This window comes from Condylostylus longicornis, unplaced genomic scaffold (genome assembly GCF_029603195.1).
Source record: "Condylostylus longicornis isolate FDR11 unplaced genomic scaffold, ASM2960319v2 ptg000027l, whole genome shotgun sequence".
Taxonomy (NCBI): Eukaryota; Metazoa; Arthropoda; class Insecta; order Diptera; family Dolichopodidae; genus Condylostylus; species Condylostylus longicornis.
In genome coordinates, this window is record NW_026577996.1 from 4,047,515 (window position 1) to 4,074,224 (window position 26,710).

Below are 26,710 nucleotides of genomic sequence, written 5' to 3' on the forward strand. Positions count from 1 at the left end.
AATAATTTTTTGAAATATAAGTACATATCTCCTTTTGAAAGCTTACTGTTATTTATTACCGTTAAAATCTATTAAAAGACAGAAGTTTTAGCTGTGATCTCTAAACAATCGTTCCAAAAATATGAAAATAGTATAAGTTCTCTAAAAACAACATCATAATTTAAAAGTTTTCATGAGAACTTATATAATTAAATTATAATTGTGTAAAATAATCAAATAGATAAGAAGAAAGATGTCGCTAAAATTTAATCAGATTTTGTTTTTCACATTTGTCAGTTTATTAAAAACAATCGAAATTAAATAATATTAATCGATTTCTTGCCATCTCTATCTAACAGTTGTTGATTGTTGTGGAAGGTACAGAAGTAAAGTACAATAGTAATGAAAGTAAATTTCAAAAAACTTTTTAAGACTTTTTAATTAAAAATCTTAGGATTAATTTAAAAAAGAAATTAAATTTTCTGTTCACAGTACTATAAAATTTCAATTAAAAAAAAGTTAAATTAAGTGGAGAACTCTCAATTTTACTAACCCAGAAAAAGTTTTTTTTTTTTATTTAATATACGCTTTCTATTGTAAAACAAGGTGTAGAGCATGCGAAGAAAAACCAATATTTTGGATAAAACCATGATGTGATATTGCAAAAGAATATGTAGTTATTTTCATATAAGCATCTGTGTCAGAATGATTATCTAGACGTAAAATATATCAAAGAAGCTTTGTGGTGTTAAAAAACTGCTTAATATTTTTTATTTTATTATTTTAACCGGATGATTGTGATGACACAAGTTTAATATGTAAGTCCAAAAAAAAAAAACTTTTCTGCCATTGTTTATGTTACAAAAATTTTCCATTTCATTTAAAACTTAAAAATAAAAAAACATCAATTTATCAATACAAAAAGTAAACAAAAATAAACTTTCCAAAAAAACATAATATATCAGGTAGGTAACTAGTACCTGGTTGTGGAAAATTTGTATTTATAAAAAATTTACCTATTCTGTAATTAATTATAATTACTATTTAATGTTATTATCAATAAATTTTAGGGTGGTGGGAGTTAAAATTTGAGTTGAAAAAATTTATATAAAGCCACTTACATAGTTTATTTTGATCAACTTTAGTCAGACAAATTAATCTTCATTTTCATATTCCGATTCAAATCAATTATACTTGATGATAAACAAACAAAATTTTCAATAAAATGTCAATTAGTGAATGAAAATGCATCTATTAGGAGTGATTGGTTTGTCAGACATTTTTAATTCATATGATTTTGCTAATTAAGTATAACTTTAAAGAGGGGTTTTACAGTATGTAGATTTTCTAAGCCTCATAAACAAAAGTTTATTAAGATATATATTTGTTTAACATATAAATACATAAAAGATTTGGAGATGAAAAACACAAATGTAGGAAATTGGATACCTAACATTTCATTATTGAAGGAAGATTTGTGACTGAAGACTCTCAAATTAAAAGCTATATATCTACCTAATACCTAATTAGACTTGACTAAATAAAAAAAAATATAATATTAAAATAAAATTTCATTCATGATATATAATTTATGATGAAGCAAATTGCCTAGACTAAATGTGATAAGTTAGACCCCTAAGAAGGCTGGAATGTGCCATGAAAAAATATAATAGTACAAGTTTTGCTAGGCATGTATGCAATGTATTTTTTAAAGAAGCCCATTCTTTTTTATGATGAAACATCAGTGATGCTAACGATTTTGAGATTATTCTGATGTAATCGCATAAAGAAGCAAATCAAATTGTAAATAGATATATAAAGTGTATCAAAAATAAAGGTTTCCCATTTACTTAAAATACTAAATAAAATTTATTATTTTTGGAGAAGTTGACATTTATTGTAAATTTTATCAAAATTGAATTTTTGCTTGATTAATGCTTGTTAGTTCCAAATTATAAAATTGTCTAAGAAACTTTTTAGAACGCTATAGTTGGGTCAAAACTATAGAACTATTTATATGTTGATCAGATGTTGATGACTTCAGTATCTAGATAAAGGCTTCAAAATCGCATATATTTTCTTCAAAAGCTATAATCTTTTGCGCACAAACATACATTTGTTTATACATTACACAGTTTTTACATAGTTTTTTATCTTCCTGTAATTATTTACTATTTCAGACCTATGCAAACTGAATAATATCGGAAATTTTTAAACATTTTTTGATTAATCTAGCTTAGCTTAACTTATACAGAACTTAATGGCGCGCTTGCATTTGCGCCTGAAGGAGTTAAATTAATAACAACTTGTTTTTGATTATTTATTTGTATTATATAACTTACAATTTGGTAAGCTTTCTCATTTCTCAAGATTTGCATTAAGACTGTTAATTGCTTAAATGAGTGAAGTCGATGATACTAATTATTTGAAGAGTAATTGGAACGAAATATTTCGCAAATATGTGCTATATATTTTTTTAACTTTTTGTTAAAAGTTTTATTCTGCATAGACAAATTCTGCATATTGATTCACATCATTATTTATTTTTTTTAAATCCTTATATTTTATTTAATATATAAAATGTATCACTTTCCAAATTTTATTTTAATACTATTATTTAAATTTTTCAGATTTAAATAACATAAGGATTAATTATAAATTTAAGGATGTTCGGAATTTGTAATTCATAAAATGCACTATACCATTGCCGAAACTATTAGACATTTATTAAACTAAGGAACTAGGTTTTCTCCAATTTAACTGAAGTCTATCTGCTCAATCTTTCGTGTTGTTTCATGTCTATATTATAGGTATTTAAATATAAGAAGAAAAAGAGAAACAAGTTATCTCAATAGAAAATAGTATTTAGATCGATTTTGTTTGATTTGGTACTCCATGTTACATTAATGAAGGTTGAAAATAAGGATTGAGAATAAAATAAGGCGACTTTGCGGAATAATAAGTTTATAACTTTAATTAAGAAAAGTTTAGAAAGAAAATTTCACTATGTCGCAAGGTGCTGAAGTCAACACAGGAAATAATGAGAATATTCAGAATGAAAATATTCACGGCGATTATCACTGGGCAATGGTAATGGACTCATCCCGTGTTTCAACATGCCTGATATCAATGTTGCTTATTGTTTATGGCAGTTTTCGCAGTTTAAATATTGAACAAGAATCAAGAGAAAGACAGGAAAAGAAAAAGCAAAATGATGACATGACGAACTTAATAACAGGAGAATCAGTTTTAAAGGAACAAAGTAAGAACAAAATTTTTTATGTATTTACACAATACACTCTTTATTAGGTAAAAAGTGTACCATAAATATTAATAAATGCCTATTTTGCAGGTCGTTTTGCAACTTTAGATGCAATGCATGCTCTGTGTTTGCCATTGGGTGCATCAGTGTCACTATTAATAATGTTTTTCTTCTTCGACTCAATGCAATTGCTCTTTGCTGTGTGCACGGCGAGTAAGTTTATATACAATAATTAAATATAAAATTTAATTTTATGTGCAGAATATATAAAAATTAACTATTAATTTTATTATGTTGCTACACTGCTGCAAAAAAAAAATTGAATTAAATTGAAATATTTACTCTTTTCAGTGATTGCAACTGTAGCTTTGGCATTTTTATTACTTCCAATGTGCCAATACATATTACGACCCTGTACAGACAGTAATCGATTTTCATTTGGAATTTGTGGCCGTTTTACTGCAGCTGAGTTATTTAGTTTCTCGTTGTCTGTGTTGATTGTTTGCATATGGGTTTTAACTGGTCATTGGCTGCTTATGGATGGTAAAACCTCATTTATACGAAATACAATATTTTCTTTTAAATAATAGAAAGTATTAAAAATTATATTAATATTAATTATGGAAATAACCGAATTCCGGATATAACAGAACTTTTTGCATGTAATGATGTATTATATTATTGATGCCTTATTTTCATATGCATACCGTTATCATAGTTATCCAAATATAAAATAATTATATACTTTAGTTAGAGTTACTATACCATAGATTAACATTATTACTTTTTTAGCAATGGGGATGGGTCTATGTGTTGCTTTCATTGCATTTGTGAGGCTGCCGTCATTAAAAGTTTCAACATTATTATTAACCGGTTTACTTATCTATGACGTATTTTGGGTATTTTTTTCATCATACATATTTAGTACAAATGTTATGGTAAAGGTTGCTACACGACCTGCTGATAATCCTGTTGGAATAGTAGCTAGAAAATTAAATTTGGATGGAATTGTTAGAGATACTCCCAAATTAAACTTACCTGGCAAATTAGTATTTCCCAGTATTCAAAAGAGTGGACACTTCTCAATGCTGGGTCTTGGTGATATTGTAATGCCAGGTTTGCTACTTTGTTTTGTTTTGCGTTATGATGCGTACAAGAAGTCACAAGGTATAACTTCGGAGGCTGGAGGATTGTCACCACCGAAAGGAATGGGTTCAAGATTAACGTATTTTCATTGTTCCATGTTGGGGTTGGTTAAAAAAAAAAACATCTAATTATACAAAAAAAAATATATTTTTCGTAATTTCTTTTATTTTAGATATTTCCTTGGTTTGCTTACGGCGACGGTGAGCTCAGAGGTTTTTAAAGCAGCACAACCTGCCTTATTATATTTAGTTCCATTTACGTTATTTCCATTATTGACGATGGCTTATTTGAAGGTAAGTATAATATATTTTTCTATTATACTTACGAAGTGTAGTGCTAAAACACTAAATCCTCAAGATGAATATACATATGTATATAGATATATATTTAAGGAAGAAACAAGACTAAATTTAAAACACCAAATTCATCCATTACTTACGTAAAGTCGAACATTAAAGAACTTATTGTTTTTTCTATTTTAATGTTTCTTTTAGATTTTGTGTATAATAAATTTCATTCATTTTCTGTTCAACCTATTATTAAAGTGAAAAACAAATGAAGTTTTCTATTCCATATTGTTTAAAATAGTTTCAAAAGCGCAGAGAAATTTTTATTTATAAAACGAAATTAAAACGCTGCGTTAACGCAACGTTAAGGTTATTTCAAAAATTGCCAAATTCATTTTTAAAAATTTTTAAATTCATATCGTGTATGTGGAATCTTTCACGTAAGTTATTTTGCTAAACGAAAAACATGCCATATTTTGTTAAATCCTGATTTACTTTACCTTCATGTTGATTATGAAAAAGCATAAGTTTAACAAATTGCTAATTTTAAGCGTAAATTATCAAATTATTTGTCAAATATCAAAAGATACGTTTTTGACAGTTTATTTATATAAAATTTTAATTTTTCTGTCAAAATACTTAATTTATTTGATAAAATAAAAGAACGAATGTAGTTACTATCAGACAACACGTAAGTTTTTCCAAAATCTTAATCAACTTTCGAAATTAGTATTTAGGATGCGTTGACATCTGAAAATTTTCAACTTGACGCAATCTAAAATTTTCTCATTCATTGACTTTGTGTCAATCATACAATGTGTTTTTCACAATTCCGATTATATTTAACATAATAATTGCTACAAATTATATATAAATTGCAAATTATTTTTTTTAGGGGGATCTGGGACGAATGTGGAGTGAACCATTTATAATACAGCCATTTCCAAAACAACTTGAAGTCTGAGTTTCAAAATCTTTTAAACTGCGTTTACTATATCAATTTTAATTTTGTAATATTTTTATTTATTAAATATATAACTATATTAAATATATGAAATATAAAATTTTAAATATATATTTAAATGTATTTGAATTTACTATTATGATATTACGTTAATTATAGAGTAGACAATTCAATATTGATAAGATAGCATGCCTAACCAGATAATGATGATACACAAATGAAAAATAGCGTGATGCTGTTTTACATATTTCGTTCCAATTCCGATAAAAACTATGATTTCTAAACATACTAATTGTTTTTTATGACGATTCCGTTTAAACACATAGTAAAAACGATCCACGATTCCATTCTTGACATGTATACTATAATTTCATATACATATTTTACATATATTCGCATAATAAACATATATCGTTAATATGTAATATCTATTTATTGCAGATCTTTTACCTAATTTATGCATCCGTTGTTATTAAAATAGTAGTTAAATATGAATTTTGTTTGTAGTAAATAAAATTTCTTGTTTTACAACAACATTCTCTTAAGATGGATTTCCACTTAATGTTCGAACAAAATTTCTAAACGATCAAAAATTTAGTTTTACGACACATGCAACACATAATATGCAAAATTCATATAGCTTGATTAGTCCATTAAATTTTCTTTTAGTTAAAGAAAATTTAAGTTTTGGCTGAAAATTGAAGTGAAAACTTAGGCGTATATATTATATGGCAAGTATTTCTGTCAAAACTTCTCGTTTAATAAAAAGATTTGGATATGTCAGCTTTTTGGAATTTATGCAAATCAATATTTTTTGAAACAAAGAAAATGAGATATAAAACCTTTACTAACTTAAAGTCCCGGTGTATAAAATTTTTTAGTGTTTCCCATACAAAGTTCGACATGTTGATAACTTAAGCTGAGTTGGAAAAATCAACAAAGTTTTATTTTACTTATAAACAAACAAAAATTTTATAATAAGCTTCGAGGCCAATTTTCAAGTAATTTGATCAAAAAAAAAATTAGACGTTTTTTGACAATGTCGAAATATGTGTTAAAATTAATACAACTTGTCAAAAAATTAAATAACAATTATTAGTGAAAAAAAATGCGCTCACAAAACAAACTTTTTACTAAATTAACTGAATTAAAATGTAACTCGGTCTTGTGAAGAGACGTAATTGTATATTTTACTTATTTTTGTATTTTTTTTTTGTTGTAATTTTAGAAAAATTGAAATTTGTATTGTTAAGTAGATTATTAGTACATCCTTTTTAATACATCCATCTATTTGAAATTGTTTTTTATAAAAGCTGGTTACGAATATTAAAGAATATTTTTTTAATTCCAAAAAGGACTTTGTAAACCTGGTTCGATATAAAATTAAACATTTTATAAACATTAAAAATCGTTCGTTCGCAATGGGAATGAAACGTATGTCAAACTAAGACACAAAATTCATCATGTAAACATATCCAATTAAGAGTATGTTGCCATAATGTACTACCAGTCAAAACACAATACTATAGAAGTAGCACTTTGAATGAATCGCACATTTGCTTTTTTACGCATAATCAATAAATCAAAAAACATCAAAGAAATTTCTTTTTTTCTTTGTACAATCCGAACTCTATGTCATATTGTCGTCTTCAATGAAGTGACAGTCTGGTGACAATATTGTTTTTATTAAGTCAAAAAAAAATTTTTTTTTATTCTAAAACGTTTGCATAACTTTAAGTGTTTATTGGTAATATTAATTAATGATACAATGTGAGCTTAAATTAAAACAACCTACGTCCAAAACTATCGTAACCTAATGTTTTAAGAATTTGGCAAAAACACTGTCTACTTCCTTGTTTGCAAAATGAACACAAAAAATTTTCTATTTTTAAATCTCCCTCATGACAGAGAAAGTCTAATAGATGAATATGAAATTGAAATGTAATACGGCAAAGTGAAATATATGTATATAAATTATAATATATTATAGTTATTTTAGCATGGGTATACATTAAATCTAAGTGTAAACATAAAAAAAAATAAAAAGCGACTAAAGTGTAAATGTTTCAACTTTTTGGTCATAAACTTATTTTGAAACAATGAGCATATTACTTTTTTAGAAGAAAAATTTCAAAGTTCAATTTGTGTGAAAAAATTTGTGTACTAAAAAAAATTGTAGATGCCAAATTTGTAAGTATATAATAATCTGTAAATCTTTGTTCTTCAACAACATAAATTATTAAGGTTTAATTAAATAATAGAACATGTAAAAGAAAAATGTGGAATAGAAAATATGTTTCATCGACCTAATTACATATTTTTACCTTTACAGTAGAAAAAAATTTTTTTACTTTTAAAAAACAATTTATGAATATTTGAAAAACAAAAAAAGAATTGACTTTATACTTTCGTAAATTATTTAAGAATTTTGTGGAAATTTAAAAAAAATACTTAGACTTTTTATTTGTGAAATCTATAAATTTTATAATTTTAATAATCAAAAGAAAACATTACACCAGAGTATGTATGTAAAAATAAAAAACACTACTTAATATAAAAAGTTGCACGAACTATATATACTTAAGTATGTAGGTATAACGCTTAAAAATAAAAATTTTATATAGCTACACATTTTAAATGACATGAATTAACATTTTGATGATGAAAAAATCTATTATACAAAAAGATTAATTAAGTGCTTTATTAATTAATGGTTTTTACATATTATGTACATACATACATATATGTATATATACCTACCTAACTACTAATATGTACATACATATGTATTTACATTATGGACAATTTCGTCTATGATTTTATACATACATATATTTATACATATGTATATATGTAGGTAGATACCTACAAACTTACATACCTACTATGCATGTATGGAATTAAGAAAAAAAAATTTTGCGTATTATTTTGTTAATTAATGCTAACATTAATTTTGTCATGATTCTTTATATTGAATTTTAAAACTCAAAACATTTAGGGTATTTCTTTATATAGTTATTCTCATTTGATTCATTTAAGAGAAAAATTTAAAAATAAAATAAAGATTTTGTGCATTGCATTATTGTAGAAATGAAGAGACATAAAAAATCACTTCAGCTAACTTTAGAGTTTTTAGTAGCTAAAATCAATTGATGTATGGAAGAATAGAAAAATATAAACATCCGAAGAATTTTTCGAAATTATCTGCTACACAATAGAATTGGAAATGTTTTAAATTAAATTAATATTCACATTTTTATAATTTACAAAATTGTGTTTTAAATTGAATTAACTTGAAATTTCTATTTTAAATTGTATTACCTATATTGTGTGAATAATTGGCTACTTTCTTACCCAAGTAGGTAATTGTATGACGTTGATTTCTTTTAAAAATTTAGCTATGGACATGTTCTTATATTTAATGCTTAATACTTAAAATTTTTCACATACATTTAGTGTCTTCAACAAATGTACCTACTTCAATTTTATTTAATATTATTAAATAAAATAACTATTATTTAATAATTCCCCATAATTGATAAGATTTTATTAACATGAATATTAAAGAATCATTTAAATTTTAGATGCTTAACTAGGTAATCCACCTACTTAATTTTCCCATATGTTTCCATATGTATGTCCATACTTTTAACATATGTGTAAGTAGGTGTTTAAATATGTTTGTGTAAACCTCTGAAATTTAAAATTGGTAGATATATGCACATATGTATGTATGTACCTATAATTTTTTTTTAATATTGTACTGCTTATACTATTATTACTCTAACTAAACATTATTTTTATCACTTCCACAATTAAGTGTTTTGGACATAAAATTTATATTCGTAGCTATACTTAAGTTGATCGGAACTACCCATTTAATTAAATCTAAGTATATTTATTTCATTATCATTAATTTTAATGAAGATTTGAATTGATGCTAACCTAATTTTGCAAATTGTTATTATTTGGTTTAAGCTTGGTGGAATATCTAGAAGACAAGCTATTAATTTTTAAGAATAACAATTAAATTTCATGAGTGCAAAAATCTTTGCTTTATTAAAGTTATAAATTTTTAATATGTATCGTATTTTTTTTTGTAGATATACTTAATTCTTTAATACACATTTTCTTCTTCGAAAAACTGTTTTCAATAGTTCTTCGTTTAGTCAAAGGTTGTCAATAGATTTCAAAATAAAAACTATATTTCCAAGAGAAAAAAATCAATAAGTTCTTAAAGTTTCTACTAATTAGTTACCTACATACTCCAGTTATTTAGGTAGGGACGTATACATATTTAGTTCACATTGCATTCTGCAGCACAATATGAATACTCGTATATTGAACCGCACCTGTACATAGTATATTATATGTATTTGTTTACATACAAAACTTAGCCAACGTAATAAATATATTTACAGTCGACCGAAAAAGTAAAATAATCTTGAGATGAAAATATTAAAATTAATAAAAATCTATTTTAATTCTTTAAGTCATCCTTTTATTGTAATAAAAGAAAAAATTTTAACTATGAGGAGGTCATAATTAACTCAAGCCCTGAAGACAATTGTAGTTAAATTTTTTAACAACTATTGTTTGACATTCTTGAAACTATTGTTTAATTTAGAAAAAGGATTTGCAATAGAAATTCTTTTTTGTTTATATGAATATTTTTGTATATTAATAAACATACATTCTTCAATAGCTGTGAATCTAAAATGAACTTCTGAAAACCTTGAAAATGTTATTAGACAAATAATTTTTAACTAACTAACCTTAATTTGTATTAGATGACTTGACTTTTATTTACACTAATTGATTGAGGTGTGTACAGAATAATATTGGAAAAATCATGTTCTACATTTTTTGCTTGCTCAATTTTTATATATATCTTGTAAATTGGTTAATCTTTAAAGATATATCTTTGTGTAATTATATTAATTCCCCTAATATTCTACCCTTATTAAGTATAAGAAATTAATTTACAATTAATTAATCAAAATTTTAGAGATTACAATGTTTAACTCACAAATTACTAAAATATACCTACATATGTACATATATTACTTTTTCCCAAAAATTAAATTTTTCCGTGATTGCTTTTATTTAAACATGAAGATTGAAAATAATAAAACTTACAATAATATTTATTTTTAATTTTTTTTTAGCATTTCGACGACTTGCTTTTATTTCCAAAAGTAGTAAAAAAAAACAGGCATAAGGTTAAAACAAAACAAACGTAAGTTACTCTGAATTTATAAAGCTGATTGAAGTACTCTTTTAACAATTTCTTTTTATTGTTTTAGTGTCTTAAAGGGAAAGCATTTTAAGAATCTCGAACTAACACATATTGTGTTATCTATTTATGAATATATATATACATATATATAATATATATATTTATATATGTTTATACTCAAATATTTTTAGTTATTTATAAATATAAATTTAAAAATAAAACATCACAATAAACTATAATTTATGATTAGATTTTTGAAATGTTACACAGAAAATTATTGTCTTAATATACAAAATATAGAAGAAGTTAGGAAAATCGTAAGCTAAGAAAATCATAAATTTAATACAATTCAAATATGTTGAAATCGTCATGGCAAAAGCTGCCAAACAACAAGAGGAGAATATAGTTCCAGCAGTATCTATATCTAAAATATCACCTTCAAGTCCTTCAACAGCATTAAATTTGTCTTCGTCCTTTTCAGAAGTTTATTATAGTGACAATGAAACAAGCAATACGAAAAATTACGATAATCGCGTTGTAGATCCGCAATCTCTTTCACCAACATTAAAGCATCATTTAAATTTTTGGCAAAATAAAAAAAGGCAGGGACGAAAGTCTAATATTGGTGCCAATGGTCGAGATAAAAGATTACTCAAGGTAAGTAATCATAAACTTCGTTGTACATTTTTCATTATAAATTGATCGAAAAAAATTCCTATTTCGCAATAAATTTAGGAAAAGGATGCAAATTTTAAGCTTTCTGAACTTTTAAATCAGTTTTGTTAATTTATATAAAAATAAGTTGTAAATCAGTTTTATTAAATATGTATATTTTTTTAGTTAAAATATGGCTTAAGACTAAACAAGCAAGTTTTCTTCAAATTAAATTTAAATGTAAGAAAAAATTATCAAAAACAAGTCGAGAGTTCAGAATACAGGAATTATTTTCTTTTAATTTTTCTTTAAATCATTATTTTACCTAAAAATAAATATTTAATTTTGATAAAATTCAATTTTGTTAACTATTACAATTTTTCTATTTATTGTAGATTGACTCGGCCATTGAAACTGATGAAGACATCGAATCTATAGCAAAGCAAATTTCTGATCATGCTGAAATTATATATCAAAATTGGAAAGCTCGTGGTTTAGCTCCAACGGAAATATTTGATTGTCAAATTTCAACAAACTCTTTACGTTTTTTACAAAGCAATTTCGAATATCCAATTTCAGAATATTTAATAAATTCACCGGATATGTCTAATAATAATTTAAATAAATTAGTTAGTAGTTTCATAAATGAAGATAAAGCGAGACAATTAACAAATAATAAAAAAGTTGATGCTGCAGCTGTTAACATAAATACTAACACTGGTTATAACACCGATATAACAGAAGGGAGTAATAATAAACGTAACTCTCTGAATATAACATCAGGCACCATTAGAGATACGCTTCGAAAATTTGAGTCAATTAATACAAGTTCAAATACCAAACCAAATTTTTTAACCACAAAGCAACTTTCTAGTCTAAACTCGAATATTTCTGTAACTTCCAATGAAAGTTATAAAGCGAATAATTTTCAAAAAATTTCCAAATCTTATAAAAATGTGCCAAACGAAACAGAACCTGAAACGAAGCCATGGGAAAAATCGAATGAATCTTTAATCAGTAGTGAATCATCAAAAACAATATCAGTACAACAATTATCAAATGGTTTACCAGGTCCACAATCAGTTAAGCCACGAACGCCTGTTAAACCGAAAAATTTACTAAAACATCTTAATCAAAATCAGGAATCGAATGAGGATGTAAAATCTTCGTCTTCTTCTTTATTGAGTGCAAGTGGACGAAAAACTTCCGTAATATCTTCATTTGGTAAACAACAATCGCCTAATCAAAATCTTGACAATGGCGGTAAGGTTGTTGAAAGCGTATCAAACTCTAACGCAATTACAAATACAATGAAATCATCCACAGTATTGGAAAATAAACAAACATCAACACAGCGACAAAATGAGACTGAATGCAAACTTTCTGAAAAGAAATCTATTGTTAGCACTAAACAACAAAATAATTATAGTTTACCAACATTGCCTACGTCATCACCACTTATTGATTCTATGAGCAGAGAAGAGCAATTAATTACAACACAGTCTCATAAAAATCCAACAGATTTATTAGTTGATGTTATACGAGAAGAAGAGCATTTATTAAATTCTTTAAAATGTGTTGCACCACAAAATAAAAGCGATAGCAATGTCAAGATAGATAAAAAAAACAAAGACTTAAAACACAAAGTTACTGCGCAACATCAGTATATTAAAAATATAAAAAATGAAAACATTGTGCAACCGTCGATTGCCAGTAAAGAGAAAAAAAATAATGTAATTGAAGAGAGAGGTAGTCAAACACTTTTAAATAATAATAACGTTAATAAAAGTGATCCAGTCGGAAATACATCGGGTATTGGATCTGTGTTCAATAAAAGTAAATCGCCAATAAATATTGAAACATCACAATTTTCAACTGCAACTACAAACAGGGTTGAGCAGTCTGAAAAGAATGATTCAGTTGATAACATATTATTACCTTCAATGAAATTAGTTTCATCATCGAATATCGTAAATAATAAAACGGACGTTATAACAAAATATTCTACAATTGCTAATTCAGCACCAAAACCATCTAGTACTAGACCAAAAATGCGTTCTAAAAATGACGCTGTTGTACAAAATAATGCAAATACACCGGAAATATCCAAAATAAATAAAAATTTTAATCCAGTTCAGCCGTTTTTGGCACGTGGTTCTGTTGCGGAACGTATTATGATGTTCGAAAAATGTCCAGATGTTATAATATCACCTTTTAGAAATGTAAATAAAGATACACAACTCAAGGTAACTGTTCTTTTCTTATTTTAATTCAATCCATTCACTCTAATTAAATTTTTAACAAGAAAACTTTATTTATCTTTACTTTTTATATTTTATGATTTCTACTTACGTATGCTTCAAAGATTAAAAACGTAAGTTTTAATTAATTATTATTTGGGTTGTATAGTTTAAAATTCTAAAGTCGTTTTAATCGTTCATGGAGAAATTTGTCGAAATATTGTAGTACAAAGTGTTTATAAGAACGAAATTTTTTATTCGTTAATCGAATTTATTATACATAATATTTATCGTGCATTTTATAAAATTGTAGTTTATTAAATTAAAAATTGTCAAATATATTAATTTTGATTTTATAAAATAAGGGGAAGTAGATGAAATATTTGCAATAATTCCGAATTATTAAATAGATTTTAAACGCTCTTTAATTCACGAGGATTATATAAAAAGGATTTTTACTACATTTATATATGTAATTTAAATTTATTTTTTTAAATATAATTAATATCTAATTTAGTTTGATTTAGAACTTGCAATCAATTTAATTTTCAAATTTTATTGATTAATAAATCAAAAGAAAGATAGTGTAAATTTTTTTGCTGGTGTTTGGAAAACATTTTTAATAAGTTTAAATGACATATAGATTTTACTCGGATTTGTACGGTCCAAGCTTCAGTATAGTTTAATATAATTTGCATAATTTAAATGAAGTGTTGAAAGATAATGTTTATGTAAGTACGTATATGTAGTTATTTTTTAGGGGATTTTAATTAAGCTGACCAGTTAAACTTGGTAATATAATTTAGGTTTCATTTAAAATACCAAAAATTTATTAAGCGCTTTAAAACAAAATTAATTTAAAAATTTGCAATGACATATTACGTATATTGACGTATTCAACTATCAATATTTTAGAATAGATTAGACTAATAGATGCATTATTTTTATTCAATTCAAATAAATTTAGTTTTTTCTTTTAATTTTTTTTAGAAATTCATTTTGGATTTAATCCAATAGTTTATTTATTTATTTATTTCACTTATATGTATGTAAATATTCTCGCTCATATGATAACACCTTGTCACATTTTGTTTTTTAATCGTAGGTATTCCTTGAAAAATAAAAAAAAAATATAAATAAAAAAAGATCACTTATGCACTTTGAAAGCTATAAATATGTATATAAAAATAATTAAACGTTGTAAGAACAGAATTAAAATTAGTTTTCTGATTTGTTCATTTGAAGTGATTTTCGTTTTCTTTATATTCCCCTAGCAATAATCGGTTCAGATATTGTATGTGGCATTTTTTTCCATTTTGTTTCCTATATAGCGAAATATTGATTTCAGATCTATTTTTAATTTCCACTTTCTAAAAACTTAGTTAAACAGACAAATTGTATGAGTGGAAAGAATGCATTTAATTTTATCGCATACCGCCAAAAAAAGAAAAAAATCATTTTTTTTTGTTTCCTAATTTTCCCTTAGTTTTTTAAAGTTTAAAATACGATATTTTTCATAAAAAATTACAATTAGACTTACCTCATCATTGATAATTGTTTTTTGATTATAAAAGCACTATATTAAAAAATGAATCATCAATGGTTATAGAATTAACATCGAAAATTTTTTATGTTTTTACATTGTATGTAATATGATTGAAGATTTCTTTCAGTTTTTAAATAGTTTATAACTTTTATTAGAAATTTTTAAATAATTTTCATAAAATTCACAGTAAATTTCCTTTAAAATGTTTATTATACTTACCGCATCATTGATCCATATCCATATTTTTTGCAAGATCTCAAAGTTTTATTTTAGGGGTTTCTTAAATTAATGTTGGAAAATTTTAAATTTATTATTTGAATAAAGTTAGTTAGGATTAGTGTTTTTTTTTATAAAATGTACGTTAATATATTGTATTTTTGACGGGCATCACGTATATAATGACCAAAGCACAAATTATTTCAAAAAGAAAATATCAAATTTTTTTGATAAAAAAAAAATGTCATTGTCATTAAAAGATCCTTTTGTAAAATTAAATAAAAAGTCATTACCAATAAACAAGAAAGTTTTTATAGAAAATATTAAATTTCATTTGGTAATGTTTGGGATTAATTTTAATTTTGCTGAAAAAAAAAATTTAACTAATAAATTCTACAGCATTGCGAAAAATTTATTTGAAATTAAATGGATTAAATTCTAATTTATGTTCATTTAAGTATCGTTCTTAATTTCAAAATTATAAAAAATAATGTACTAACATTCTACATACATATATTTTTTTCCTATCAATTACTATCAGATCTAATTTTTTTATAATAACGTATAATAATGTAAAATATATTTTGTATTAATTAATAGCCCAAGTTACATGCCGTACATGCTGTAATACCAAAGTCTGAACCACAAAGTCATACTACCTTACAAAGAGCTGTTAGAGCATCAAATGCTAAAAGTTGTTATATTCCAAGGTAAGTTCTATATTGTAGGCATGTATTTAAGGTTCTTTGTTTTGCACTTTATTTTAATTTTATTCTCAATGACATTGAAATGATCAGTAAATGATGAAACAATGTTAATGAAAACTATAAAATCATAATAAAATTTTTCATATGAAATGAAAGTGCTAGCTTCATAATAATAACTTCAGTGTCCCTTATATTTTTTTATATTTATATATTTTTTATATTTAATTTTAGATTTCATTATCCTCATGGGAAACCTTTGCCAAATATAGCACAGGAAACTATAATTCAACAAGTAAAAGCTGCTTTTGATGCATTTCCAAATAACCAGTGCGGAAAACAAGATTTTCACAAAATTTTAAAATTATGTAATGTGCCATTTTATTGGCGAATGCCATTTATATCTTGTTCTCAAATTATGTCAGGTTCTCTTATTGATGGTTATAGATTTGTGGACTTTTGGAAACAGTAAGTATAACTACAATGTTTTTCATTTTTAGATGTATTTTCGAACATCGTTTTATCGTATATTTCCTTTTTTTTTCTAAATTCTCTATAGAATGTCGGTCTATTGTCATGATTCAGAATCAAAATTTGTTTATATTTTATCTCGGGGTCAAAGATCGCGTCCATTTATTTTACCTGAAGATTTAACACCATTAGTGCAAGATGTAGTTGATACACATCCTGGCCTTGCTTTCTTGAAAGAGGCATCTGAATTTCATTCACGATACATTCACACAGTTATATCAAGGATATTTTATACTGTAAATCGCAGTTGGTCAAATCGAATTACTGTATCAGAATTACGAAGATCAAATTTATTACAGGTATTAAAATATAATTTTTATTAATTTAATTAATTTTTTTTTTTTATTTAAATCACGCAAAAATTTTTAATGTTTTAATTTATATTTCTTAAAATAATTGTGCAAACCCTTAAAAATAAAAGTTTACTTGTATGTTAAAGTGCTAAAACATTACGTGAAAATTTGAATAAATATGCAAAATAGTACATTTAGGTGAATTAACATAATCAGTAAAACATTCGCACACTACATAATATAAGAAAACACATTTTCGCACTTTTAAATTTAGATAACTAATGTACAAAATATTCTTTTAGATTCAACCATTAGAATCGCATTAAATATAAAAAAATCGATTTTCCATTAACATTAATAATTTTAAAATTCTATCTTAACATATTTGATCATAGACCATCAGGAATATCCTAAAATAATAAAACTGTTAATTTTTTCAAAGTGATCCAATAGTGTGTTCTAATAGAAAAGAAGTAATATTTAAATAGTGCTAGATTATGGTTTTAATATATATATAATCAAGATGCACATAAAACAATTGATCTGATTATGAATATCAATTGAAATTTAGACTATGTTAGATTTTTTCCGAATTTCTCTAACTGGTAATTGTATCTAAGTAGAGCACTTTTATTCTGCATTTTTTTTTTTGGTTTTGTAATTTTTTGGTTTTTTTCTTATTGTACTAACTAACCTTCTGTTAATACCTACATAAAAATTAAATATTGTGCATATATTTTAGGTTATACAGCTTTTAGAAAACGAGGAAGATATTAATCAAATTATGGCATTTTTTAGTTATGAACACTTCTATGTTATTTATTGCAAATTTTGGGAATTAGATCGCGATCACGATTTATTTATTGATCAAAATGATTTAGCTCAACACAATAATCATGCTCTCTCAACAAGAATTATTGAACGAATATTTTCAGGCTGTGTAACACGAGGAGAAAAAAATCGTACGTCGAGTAGTTGCGAACCAAAAATGTCCTACACAGATTTTGTTTGGTTTCTTTTATCTGAAGAAGACAAAAGTAATCCAACATCTATTGAATATTGGTTTCGATGTATGGATCTAGATGGGGATGGTGTAATTTCAATGTATGAATTAGAATATTTTTATGAAGAACAACAAGAACGTATGTTTTCACTTGGCATTGAAACGTTGCCTTTCGAAGACTGTTTATGTCAGGTATGTAAAACAAATATAATTAACAAAAAAAAAAAATTAAATTTATATGTATTACAAATTTAAAAATATATTATTAAAATTTTTGAGAATATTTTTATTGTATATTTATTAACACAACATTAAATTTTTTTTTCATATTGATGGTTTCTATTTAAATTTAAAATTTTAGTATTGTTCAAAACATTGTGGAAAGCTCCAAAAGTTTGATTGCATTTATGTACATTCAATTTTTATAATTTCATATTTTAGATGTTGGATATGATAAAACCGAAAAAAGCTGGTCAAATAACTTTAGGTGATTTAAAACGTTGTAAAATGACATCCGTGTTTTTTGATACTTTCTTCAATTTGGTTAAATATTTAGAATATGAACAAAGGGATCCATTTGCTAGTCAAAAAGAAAATGACGATGTAAGACTAATTTATATATACATAATATATAATAATTTTTTTTTATTTTTTTTAATTATCTATTAAAGATGACGGATTGGGACAGGTACGCTGCTCAAGAATATGAGTTGCTAGTTGCTGAAGAAAACGATGCTCAAGGGTAAAAATATTAATTTTATACAATAAAAAATTTTATTATAAGTAGAATATGTTTTTGATAAATGTTTTTAGCGAACCTGAAAAAATTTTAACATATAATGAATACCTAAAAAAAAAACAGAAAAAGTAAACCTGAAATTTGAGAGACACATAATTTGAAAAACAATTGTCTATTATCGGAAGCGAAAAATATAATATAAAATTTTCCCTAAAAGTTTTAAAAATGCAAATTTAGTTTTATAAGTAAGTTTAATTGTCACTGATTCTGTGTTATTTTCACTAAAAAAATAGTGAAAAATTTCATGAAGACATAATAATGAAAGTTAATAAAAAAAGCAACTTTGTATCTTTTTTGAAATGTACTCAACGCAAATCAATTCATGATTCTGAAATAATTCGACTTTACTTAACTACATTCATTTTAATTTTCATAAATATTTGGCTAATATTATGTAATATTTTTGTTATTTCAACATTATTATGGTTTTAAAATAGTACAAACGTTGTTTTTAAACACGATATTCTGTTAAAGTTTTTGATGAATCCGATAGATGCATTTTAAGGAAATTTGTTATTCAAACATAAAAAATGAAAAAAGTTTTAACAGATTTAAAAAATAATGATTTTTTACAAAGCTTGAAACAAAGTCTTTTGTATGTGAAAGGCAAAAACTTCCTTTCTTATTCATTAATTAAAATTAGTGGGCAGTAAAATATTCTTTATCTGGAAATCTGTACTAAATTTCTTTATTACTCTAAGTGTCTTATACTTGTTATTAAACTTAAAGTTCTTTAAGTTCTTAAAACTTAAATTTCATCATTCCAAAATCATCCGCAGTTGTGATATTAAATTTTTCTTGTTTTTCTTTTCTGTATGTTTATATAATTTGTTATTTTAAAAATTTCATTATTTCAATTAACAGTGAGTTTAAATTTGTGTCGAAAATCTGAATTATACATAACACAGTTTATTTATATGAATATGTATACACATATTATGTACGCATTGTGACTTGCACCATTTATATTATATGTAACCATAATTTATATGTATAAATGGTGCATAGTTAAAATGTAAACTGAATTGTTATATCATTCGTTCTTTCGATACAATATGTAGAAAATCAGTCTTTCATATTGTCAGAATATTATATGAAATTTTTATTGCAGGTCATATGAGGAGGATGATGACGACTCGGAATCAGCATTTGATATTGACGACATCAATTCGAGGCAACGATGAACAAAAACTCTTCAAATAAATAACAAATTGATATTAACTAAAAACTACATTTTAATATATCACATTTACTAGAATAAAATAAGGTAAAGTAAGGTAATTTCGTCAGTGCATTTAATTTCGTCATAGGTCGCACTTCCTTCACATATTTGTCAAATATTAGGAAACCCCATCTATTTTCAATAAACTTTAAACATTTTTGTTTTTAAATATACTTGAAGTGAGAAAATCCGTTTTTAAATTTTAAAAAATTAGAATAAATTAATTTTAAAAGATATTCTTAATTACTAATAAAAATACCGGGGCAAATTTTTGCTTTTTCTTAGTGTTTTCGTTAAGAAAAGTAGAAAGTTTCTTAAGGGTATATCTGTTGAAATATGTGTAATTTCTTACATATTTGCTTATATTTTGACAAATTAAACTTAAAAAAAAATTATTAATAAGAAAAAAAATTGAAAAAGTGAAATATTAAAAAATAAAAGTTAAGTGACGAAATTACCAACCAAATTTTTTGGAGTTGGAGATTATTTCGTCAGAATGACGAAATTGAGTGGTTTATTAAAACATTTTAAAATATGAATATTTACTTTTGAAACTTAAAATATTAAAAAAAATTGAATGCAGAACTTTTATTTACAGTGTTTCTAGCCAAAATATAAAATTTCGTCAGTTATATTTTATTCAGGTATCACTGGTACAATCTATTTTAATAGTTACGAAAAATGTAGATTGGCAAAGTTTTTCTACAAAAAATGATAAAAACACGAGAAAAACGGAAATTGAAATGTTAAATTTGACAAATATAACAGTTCTGTACAATATCTAAAAAAACTATTCAATTTAAAACTAATTTTTACTAAAATTTTATTTACAATCATATTTTGTGAGGCGGCGGAATGTAATACTTAAATAGGGTGCTGACGAAATTAAAATTTTACATAGTTTTTGAATTGTTCAAATTTTGTCATGCTTTTTTTTCAAAATTGTTACCGGATAGTTATTAATTATGATATACACAGTTTAAATTTGCATTATTTTTTATTTTAGTCCAATGAACTGTATTGAAACCTAGTTTTTTTTTGCCATGACGAAATTAGCAACTCCACATGACGAAATTAAAAACTCAAAGTTTTTGCTGACGAAATTACATGCCTTTTGGAGATATTTTAAAATTTAAAAAAATATAATAATTCACAAAGTAACTGTCTGAAAAACTTAAAAATAATTTTGTCAACATTCCAAAATAACAAAAAATGATACTTTTATAGCACACACATTAACTCTTCGAAATACATCGTTAAAAAACCGAAAAAGTCCCTTAACATGACGAAATTACCTTACTTTACCTTACTGAAATAGATTTTCATTGTCTTTATAATCTGACATAAAAATTTAATAAAATTTATAATAATATATTTAATTTAATAAAGCCAAAACAAAAAAGTATTTTTAACGAAAGGAGATTTTATTTAAATTTCGAAATCCGAAAAGCGTGCATCATTTTTCTCTTATCGATATTATAATATCAGTACTCAAAATTTAGAATTTTTTTTATGCGATATTCAGAATAATTTTTATAATACATAAAAAGAACATGTTTTCGAATTGATGTGTAATTGAATACACTAATTTAAAAAAGAAGAGCACAAAAATTTCTTTGTTTATCTTTTTTTGCCACTATTCTAAAAAAAAAGAAACATTAATTTTCATTTGACAATTCTTGGAACAAAGAAAGAGACATACCAGAAGTTTTTAGCTTCACTTTGTTTTTTTTTTTCAAGAAACGATATTTTAGGAAGTCCAGAAGAGATAGAAACAAAGATGAGTATTTTTAACTCATCTTTATTCATACGATTTATGGACTTGTTTATGAAAACTTTCTAATGTGATTGGTAAAAGCAATTTTTTTTCGCCAATTAATTCTATAATTTAAAAATACATAAATACATACATATTTAAAAATGTTATAATTTTTTTTTTTTTTAATTTTAACTAACCTGTGTAAAGATATTTCGTCTTTTTTAATAAAATTGATTCTCTTAAAAATTTTCTAAAAAAAATAATTAGTTATTTACATTGATTTATTTTTTAATACAAGTTACGTTAAGATTCGTTTTTTGAACTTTCAGTTGTTTTGGTCTTAACTGACATCTGAGTTTTTTGAAAAAATTTAATTTATGTATTTATTTCGCATACGTTAACGTATACGCTAACACTTCCTCCTTATTTCCTTTATTAGAACACTATTCTTAGGTGAATGGGCTCATTAAATTCAAAACCGTAAAAAAAACTACACATTTTGAATTCTCATTTTTCATATATGTATACATATATATATGTACATATTTTGTTATTTTTTTTTTAATTACTTTAAAAAAGACAAATGGGATGTAAAATTGCTCATTGGTTTGCTTTTTTTGTTTCCGCTCCTACATTGGCCTAGGTGTCAGTAGAACTTAAATCTCAGACATTCCTACACTGACATTTATGACACTGAAGTTGTCACTTTTCAAACATCAAATTACTGGCACGTGTTGTTTTCCTTTTTCTTTTCGTAGTAGGTTAAACAGAACCAAAGTTTTTTTTTTTTTGAAAAGAATTGCTAGCAAATATTTTATTCAAAATGAATTTGTATAATTTCAAAAAAATAATGATAGTTCCGCCGGCGAAAGATTTTATTGATGTAATGCTTTCAAAAACCCAGCGGAAAACACCAACAGTTGTACACAAGGGTTACAAAATTTCAAGAATACGTGCGTTTTATACTAGGAAAGTTAAATATACTCAACAAAATATGTATGATCGTTTGTCACAAATAATTCAAGATTTTCCAAAATTAGATGATGTGCACCCATTTTACGCCGATTTAATGAACGTACTTTATGATAAAGATCACTATAAATTGGCCTTAGGGCAACTAAACAACGCACGAAATTTAATAAATAGTGTAGCTAAAGACTATGTACGTTTATTGAAGTATGGTGATACACTTTATCGCTGCAAACAATTGAAAAAAGCTGCTCTTGGACGAATGGCAACTATAATAAAGCGTCAAGCATCTAATCTTACTTATTTGGAAGAAGTAAGGCAGCACTTATCCCGGTTACCAGTCATAGATCCTTATTCGAGGACAATGATTTTATGTGGGTTTCCAAATGTTGGAAAATCTAGCTTTATTAACCAAATTACCAGAGCGGACGTTGAGGTTCAGCCATATGCGTTTACAACAAAGAGCTTGTATATTGGACATACTGATTATAAGTATTTGAGATGGCAAGTTATTGACACACCAGGAATTCTCGATCACAGTTTAGAAAGCCGGAATGTTATAGAAATGCAAGCAATCACCGCACTTGCCCATTTAAGAGCTTGTATTCTATACTTCATCGATCCTTCAGAACAGTGTGGCTATTCCATAGAGGAACAAATATCCCTTTTCGAAAGCATTAAGCCCATTTTCGCCAATAAACCTATAATAATTGTTTTAAATAAAGTTGATATTGTAAGCATTGAAGACTTAGAACAAAAGAAAAGAGAAATGATAAAAAATTTGGAAAAAGATTCAATTTCATTGATGCAGTCTTCAGCTACTACTGGGCAAGGCATAATGGAAGTAAAAATGGAAGCTTGTGAAAAATTGCTATCATTCAGAATAGAACATAAGCTCAAACCCAAAAATTCAAATATTCTAAATCGACTTCATGTGGCGTTACCTAAGGAGAGAGATGATCGAGTTAGAACACCGTTTATTCCTGAAAATTTAATGCAAAAATTAGAATTAAATTCATCTAAAATGGAGACCAAACTGGAAAAACAAATTGAAGAGGAAATGGCTGACGATTACGTTTTGGACTTAAAGAAAAAATATACCACAATTCCTGCTGAGGAACGTTATGATGAAATTCCCGAGTTTTGGGATGGTCACAATATTGCGGACTACATTGATTCTGATATATTTGAAAAATTAGAGGAACTTGAAAGAGAAGAGGGTTTGCGAGAAGAGTCTGATTTTTATAATTCACCAATTCTTTCTCTTGATCAGACTTTAGAAGAAATTAGAGAAATGGCGAAAAAAATTAGGGTTAAACGGTTTCATTTGCGTGATGAGAAACGTCTAGCTAACAAAAGAAATAAATCAACCATTCCACGACACAAACAACCTAAAGTTCGTGAAAGAAAACTATCCAACTTTAAAAATATTATGCAAGATTTGGGTGTAGATGTTTCTAACTCAGAAAATACTAATTTTGCAAAAAGCGCAACAGATGTACGTAAAAGTTTAGTTAAACCTTCTACGAGTAGTGGTAGACAAGTAAAGCTAGACAAAGAGTCTGGAGCAGTATTACGATCAACTGGTTTGCCCATTAAGCGTGCTTTAGCAAGAAATGAACAAGGGGTCAAAAACGTCGTTATGAAGAAAAAATTGAAAATATTAGCTCAAAAAGCTGTCGCTAAAAAAGTACGAAAATTGGCTCTTAAAGGAGAAGCGGATCGTTTCATAGGCAATAAAATGCCGAAACATCTGTTTTCTGGTAAGAGAGGTGCTGGAAAAACGGACAGGCGATAGTTTAAATGAAAAATGAGTATGTTCATTATAATGTACTATTTAAATTCTAGAATATAAAAAAAATTTTGTTAAGATCAACACAAAATATAAGTATGTATATATAAAATTTGGTATAACTTAATGGGATTTTTTTTTAATTGTAAAGTAGATAAAGAAATTAGTAATGAAATGTATATACATACATATGTATGTACATATCTGTATAGGTAGGTTACCTATAAAAATGAGATACTAATTTCAAAAACATTGCAAAAGAAGTTACATAGCGACTACAATACATAAATGTACTCTTCGTACTTCGTTTAAATTTTTGCAAAGAATGCTTTTACGATTTTTTTAAGAAATTGGATACTGTAACAACGTTCAAGATTTCAACTTTAGATGGAATGAATGTCAAATTTGGATTTTAATTAACTCATAGAACATACATAGTTCAGTCGCGACAAAGAGAATTTTCTTATAAAACTTATATAATTTTCAAAAAAAAACTGTTGCTTAGTTATAATCGATTTTAAGTTGAGAAGATGGATTTAAGTTATTATATAGTCCCCTTTCTATTCAAATAAAAAAAGTTTATCGAAGTAAATAAGAGTATTGCGATTTGATTAGCAACACTATTTCGTTCATTTAGACAACAATTCAAACTCAATAAAAATTCAACCAATGAATTAGATGTACATAAGTATGTACGTTACTAAAAGGAATCTTTTGAAAAAATAATGAGTGACAAAAATTTTGATAACTTGTCTCTCTTTTATCAGACCTAGTAATAAAACCACAGTTGGCAGAAATACTTTTGTTATATCAAGAATCAAACTCTTACCGAAAACGTATTTATTGTTTTTTTAATTATTACTCTTTATTTTATATAGGTTTCACTGTTTTTTTATGTAGATCGTATTGTCAAAGGAAGAAGCTGACAACTCCAGTTTATTTATCTTATGGGATACAATAATTTTAGATTCGGCTATTCAAAACACGTATTCTGTCAAAATTTCGTGTCTATAAGTGAAATATTGACCAAGTTATCAAATAACCCGCAAGGGAGGTAAAAACATGTTCGATATATCGACAGGTGGTATCGAAGTGAAAAGGTTTCGTTGACATAGGGCTTTTTCGAATATTCATTTTTAACTTAGTTCTTAAATAAACTTTGTTCGTTTATTAAGAACTGTCACTGCAAAAAGAGTCTGATAACTGTTTACACATCAGACTGAAATTGTCTGACAGCCTATAAACTTTGCAAAATCAAATTATTTTGCTTTTAAAATAAAAATCAGCTAATTTCTGATTTGAACAGCTATTCAAAATTTTTACAACAAATTACTTGTTTCCATTTTACTTTAGAATAATTTGACTCTAAATCTGATGAGTAAAAGGTAATTTGTATATTTACCATCAGACAATGTTTGATTTCATGTTTATATACGACTTTCGTACATAAGTAAATTAATGATTGTTTTCTTTTATATTTTCAAATTTGAAACATATAATTAAACAACGTTTTGGATTTATTGAAATTTCATGTATTAATGAAAATTTTCACCATAAAAAATCATATAAATCACATCAGCTAGACTTATCTATTATACATCTATTCTCCCCTGCTTAGTCGTTGTAGTTGGGTTGAAAGTAGAACTAATGTTATTTTTTATCACAAAGGTGAAATTTTTTTAAAAAGCATTTATACAAAAGTTTTAAGGTTTTTTTTATACGTAATTTTTGTAGAACCTCAAAGATTTCGATTTCTATACTATTATTTTTTGTTTCACCGTTACTGTTTGATTTGATTGTATATTCACCTTGCGCATATAAGGTATTGTTTTATTGATTGCGTTGAAATTTAAAACAATTTATAAAAAATTTCAAACTTTTTGGTATCTTAACTTAACACAACCGTGTACAATGGAATTCCAAAAAATCAAAACATTGCGAAACTGAAAATTTTTATTCTGTAACGTGACAAACGATATCTCAAACCGTACCAGCACTGATATATTTTACATAATCGAAAGGACAGCAGCTCCTAACAGTTAATTATACATATCAACTTGCTACATAGTAGCGATTAATTGTTACTTGAGTGGAAACACTGACGC

At 25.6% G+C, this 26,710-nt stretch overlaps 3 protein-coding genes across 10 annotated transcripts; all 3 read left to right on the forward strand.

The window, feature by feature from the left end:
* Positions 1-357: 357 nt before the first annotated feature.
* Positions 358-5,743, forward strand: LOC129607329 (signal peptide peptidase-like 3). 2 transcript variants are annotated; one of them, XM_055518266.1, is made up of 8 exons: positions 358-797; positions 2,610-2,789; positions 2,849-3,241; positions 3,332-3,454; positions 3,593-3,784; positions 4,034-4,490; positions 4,560-4,680; positions 5,570-5,743. In XM_055518266.1, exons 3-8 carry the CDS (start codon positions 2,986-2,988, stop codon positions 5,636-5,638), a joined length of 1,218 nt encoding a protein of 405 aa, XP_055374241.1. In that variant the 5' UTR covers positions 358-797; positions 2,610-2,789; positions 2,849-2,985; the 3' UTR covers positions 5,639-5,743. The 2 variants fall into 2 exon arrangements, with proteins under 2 accessions (XP_055374241.1, XP_055374242.1); XM_055518267.1 differs by lacking the exon at positions 5,570-5,743 and adding an exon at positions 4,882-5,190 and having other exon boundaries at positions 2,610-3,241.
* Positions 5,744-7,313: 1,570 nt separating this feature from the next.
* On the forward strand, positions 7,314-21,502 carry LOC129607376 (serine/threonine-protein phosphatase 2A regulatory subunit B'' subunit alpha). 7 transcript variants are annotated; one of them, XM_055518340.1, is made up of 13 exons: positions 7,314-7,579; positions 7,638-7,828; positions 10,807-10,877; positions 10,945-11,534; positions 11,927-13,777; positions 16,134-16,243; positions 16,472-16,705; positions 16,797-17,067; positions 17,804-18,256; positions 18,506-18,667; positions 18,736-18,806; positions 19,975-20,126; positions 21,393-21,502. In XM_055518340.1, the coding sequence occupies exons 4-12, from the start codon at positions 11,247-11,249 to the stop codon at positions 20,045-20,047; spliced, it is 3,513 nt and encodes a 1,170-aa protein (XP_055374315.1). In that variant the 5' UTR covers positions 7,314-7,579; positions 7,638-7,828; positions 10,807-10,877; positions 10,945-11,246; the 3' UTR covers positions 20,048-20,126; positions 21,393-21,502. The 7 variants fall into 7 exon arrangements, with proteins under 7 accessions (XP_055374315.1, XP_055374314.1, XP_055374319.1 ...); XM_055518339.1 differs by having other exon boundaries at positions 7,314-7,828; XM_055518344.1 differs by lacking the exon at positions 7,638-7,828.
* Positions 21,503-22,577: 1,075 nt separating this feature from the next.
* LOC129607331 (nucleolar GTP-binding protein 1) lies at positions 22,578-24,726 on the forward strand. Its single transcript, XM_055518270.1, has one exon. The coding sequence runs from the start codon at positions 22,668-22,670 to the stop codon at positions 24,609-24,611; it is 1,944 nt and encodes a 647-aa protein (XP_055374245.1). The 5' UTR covers positions 22,578-22,667; the 3' UTR covers positions 24,612-24,726.
* The last annotated feature ends 1,984 nt before the right edge of the window (positions 24,727-26,710 follow it).

Coding starts and splice junctions, on each gene's coding strand:
- LOC129607331 (XM_055518270.1), top strand. CDS start 22,668: ATGAATTTGTATAATTTCAAAAAAATAATGATAGTTCCGCCGGCGAAA.
- LOC129607376 (XM_055518339.1), top strand. CDS start 11,247: ATGGCAAAAGCTGCCAAACAACAAGAGGAGAATATAGTTCCAGCAGTA. Junction 11,535..11,926: donor GAGATAAAAGATTACTCAAG/GTAAGTAATCAT, acceptor TATTTATTGTAG/ATTGACTCGGCCATTGAAAC. Junction 13,778..16,133: donor ATAAAGATACACAACTCAAG/GTAACTGTTCTT, acceptor ATTAATTAATAG/CCCAAGTTACATGCCGTACA.
- LOC129607329 (XM_055518266.1), top strand. CDS start 2,986: ATGTCGCAAGGTGCTGAAGTCAACACAGGAAATAATGAGAATATTCAG. Junction 4,491..4,559: donor TTTCATTGTTCCATGTTGGG/GTTGGTTAAAAA, acceptor CTTTTATTTTAG/ATATTTCCTTGGTTTGCTTA. Junction 4,681..5,569: donor TGACGATGGCTTATTTGAAG/GTAAGTATAATA, acceptor TATTTTTTTTAG/GGGGATCTGGGACGAATGTG.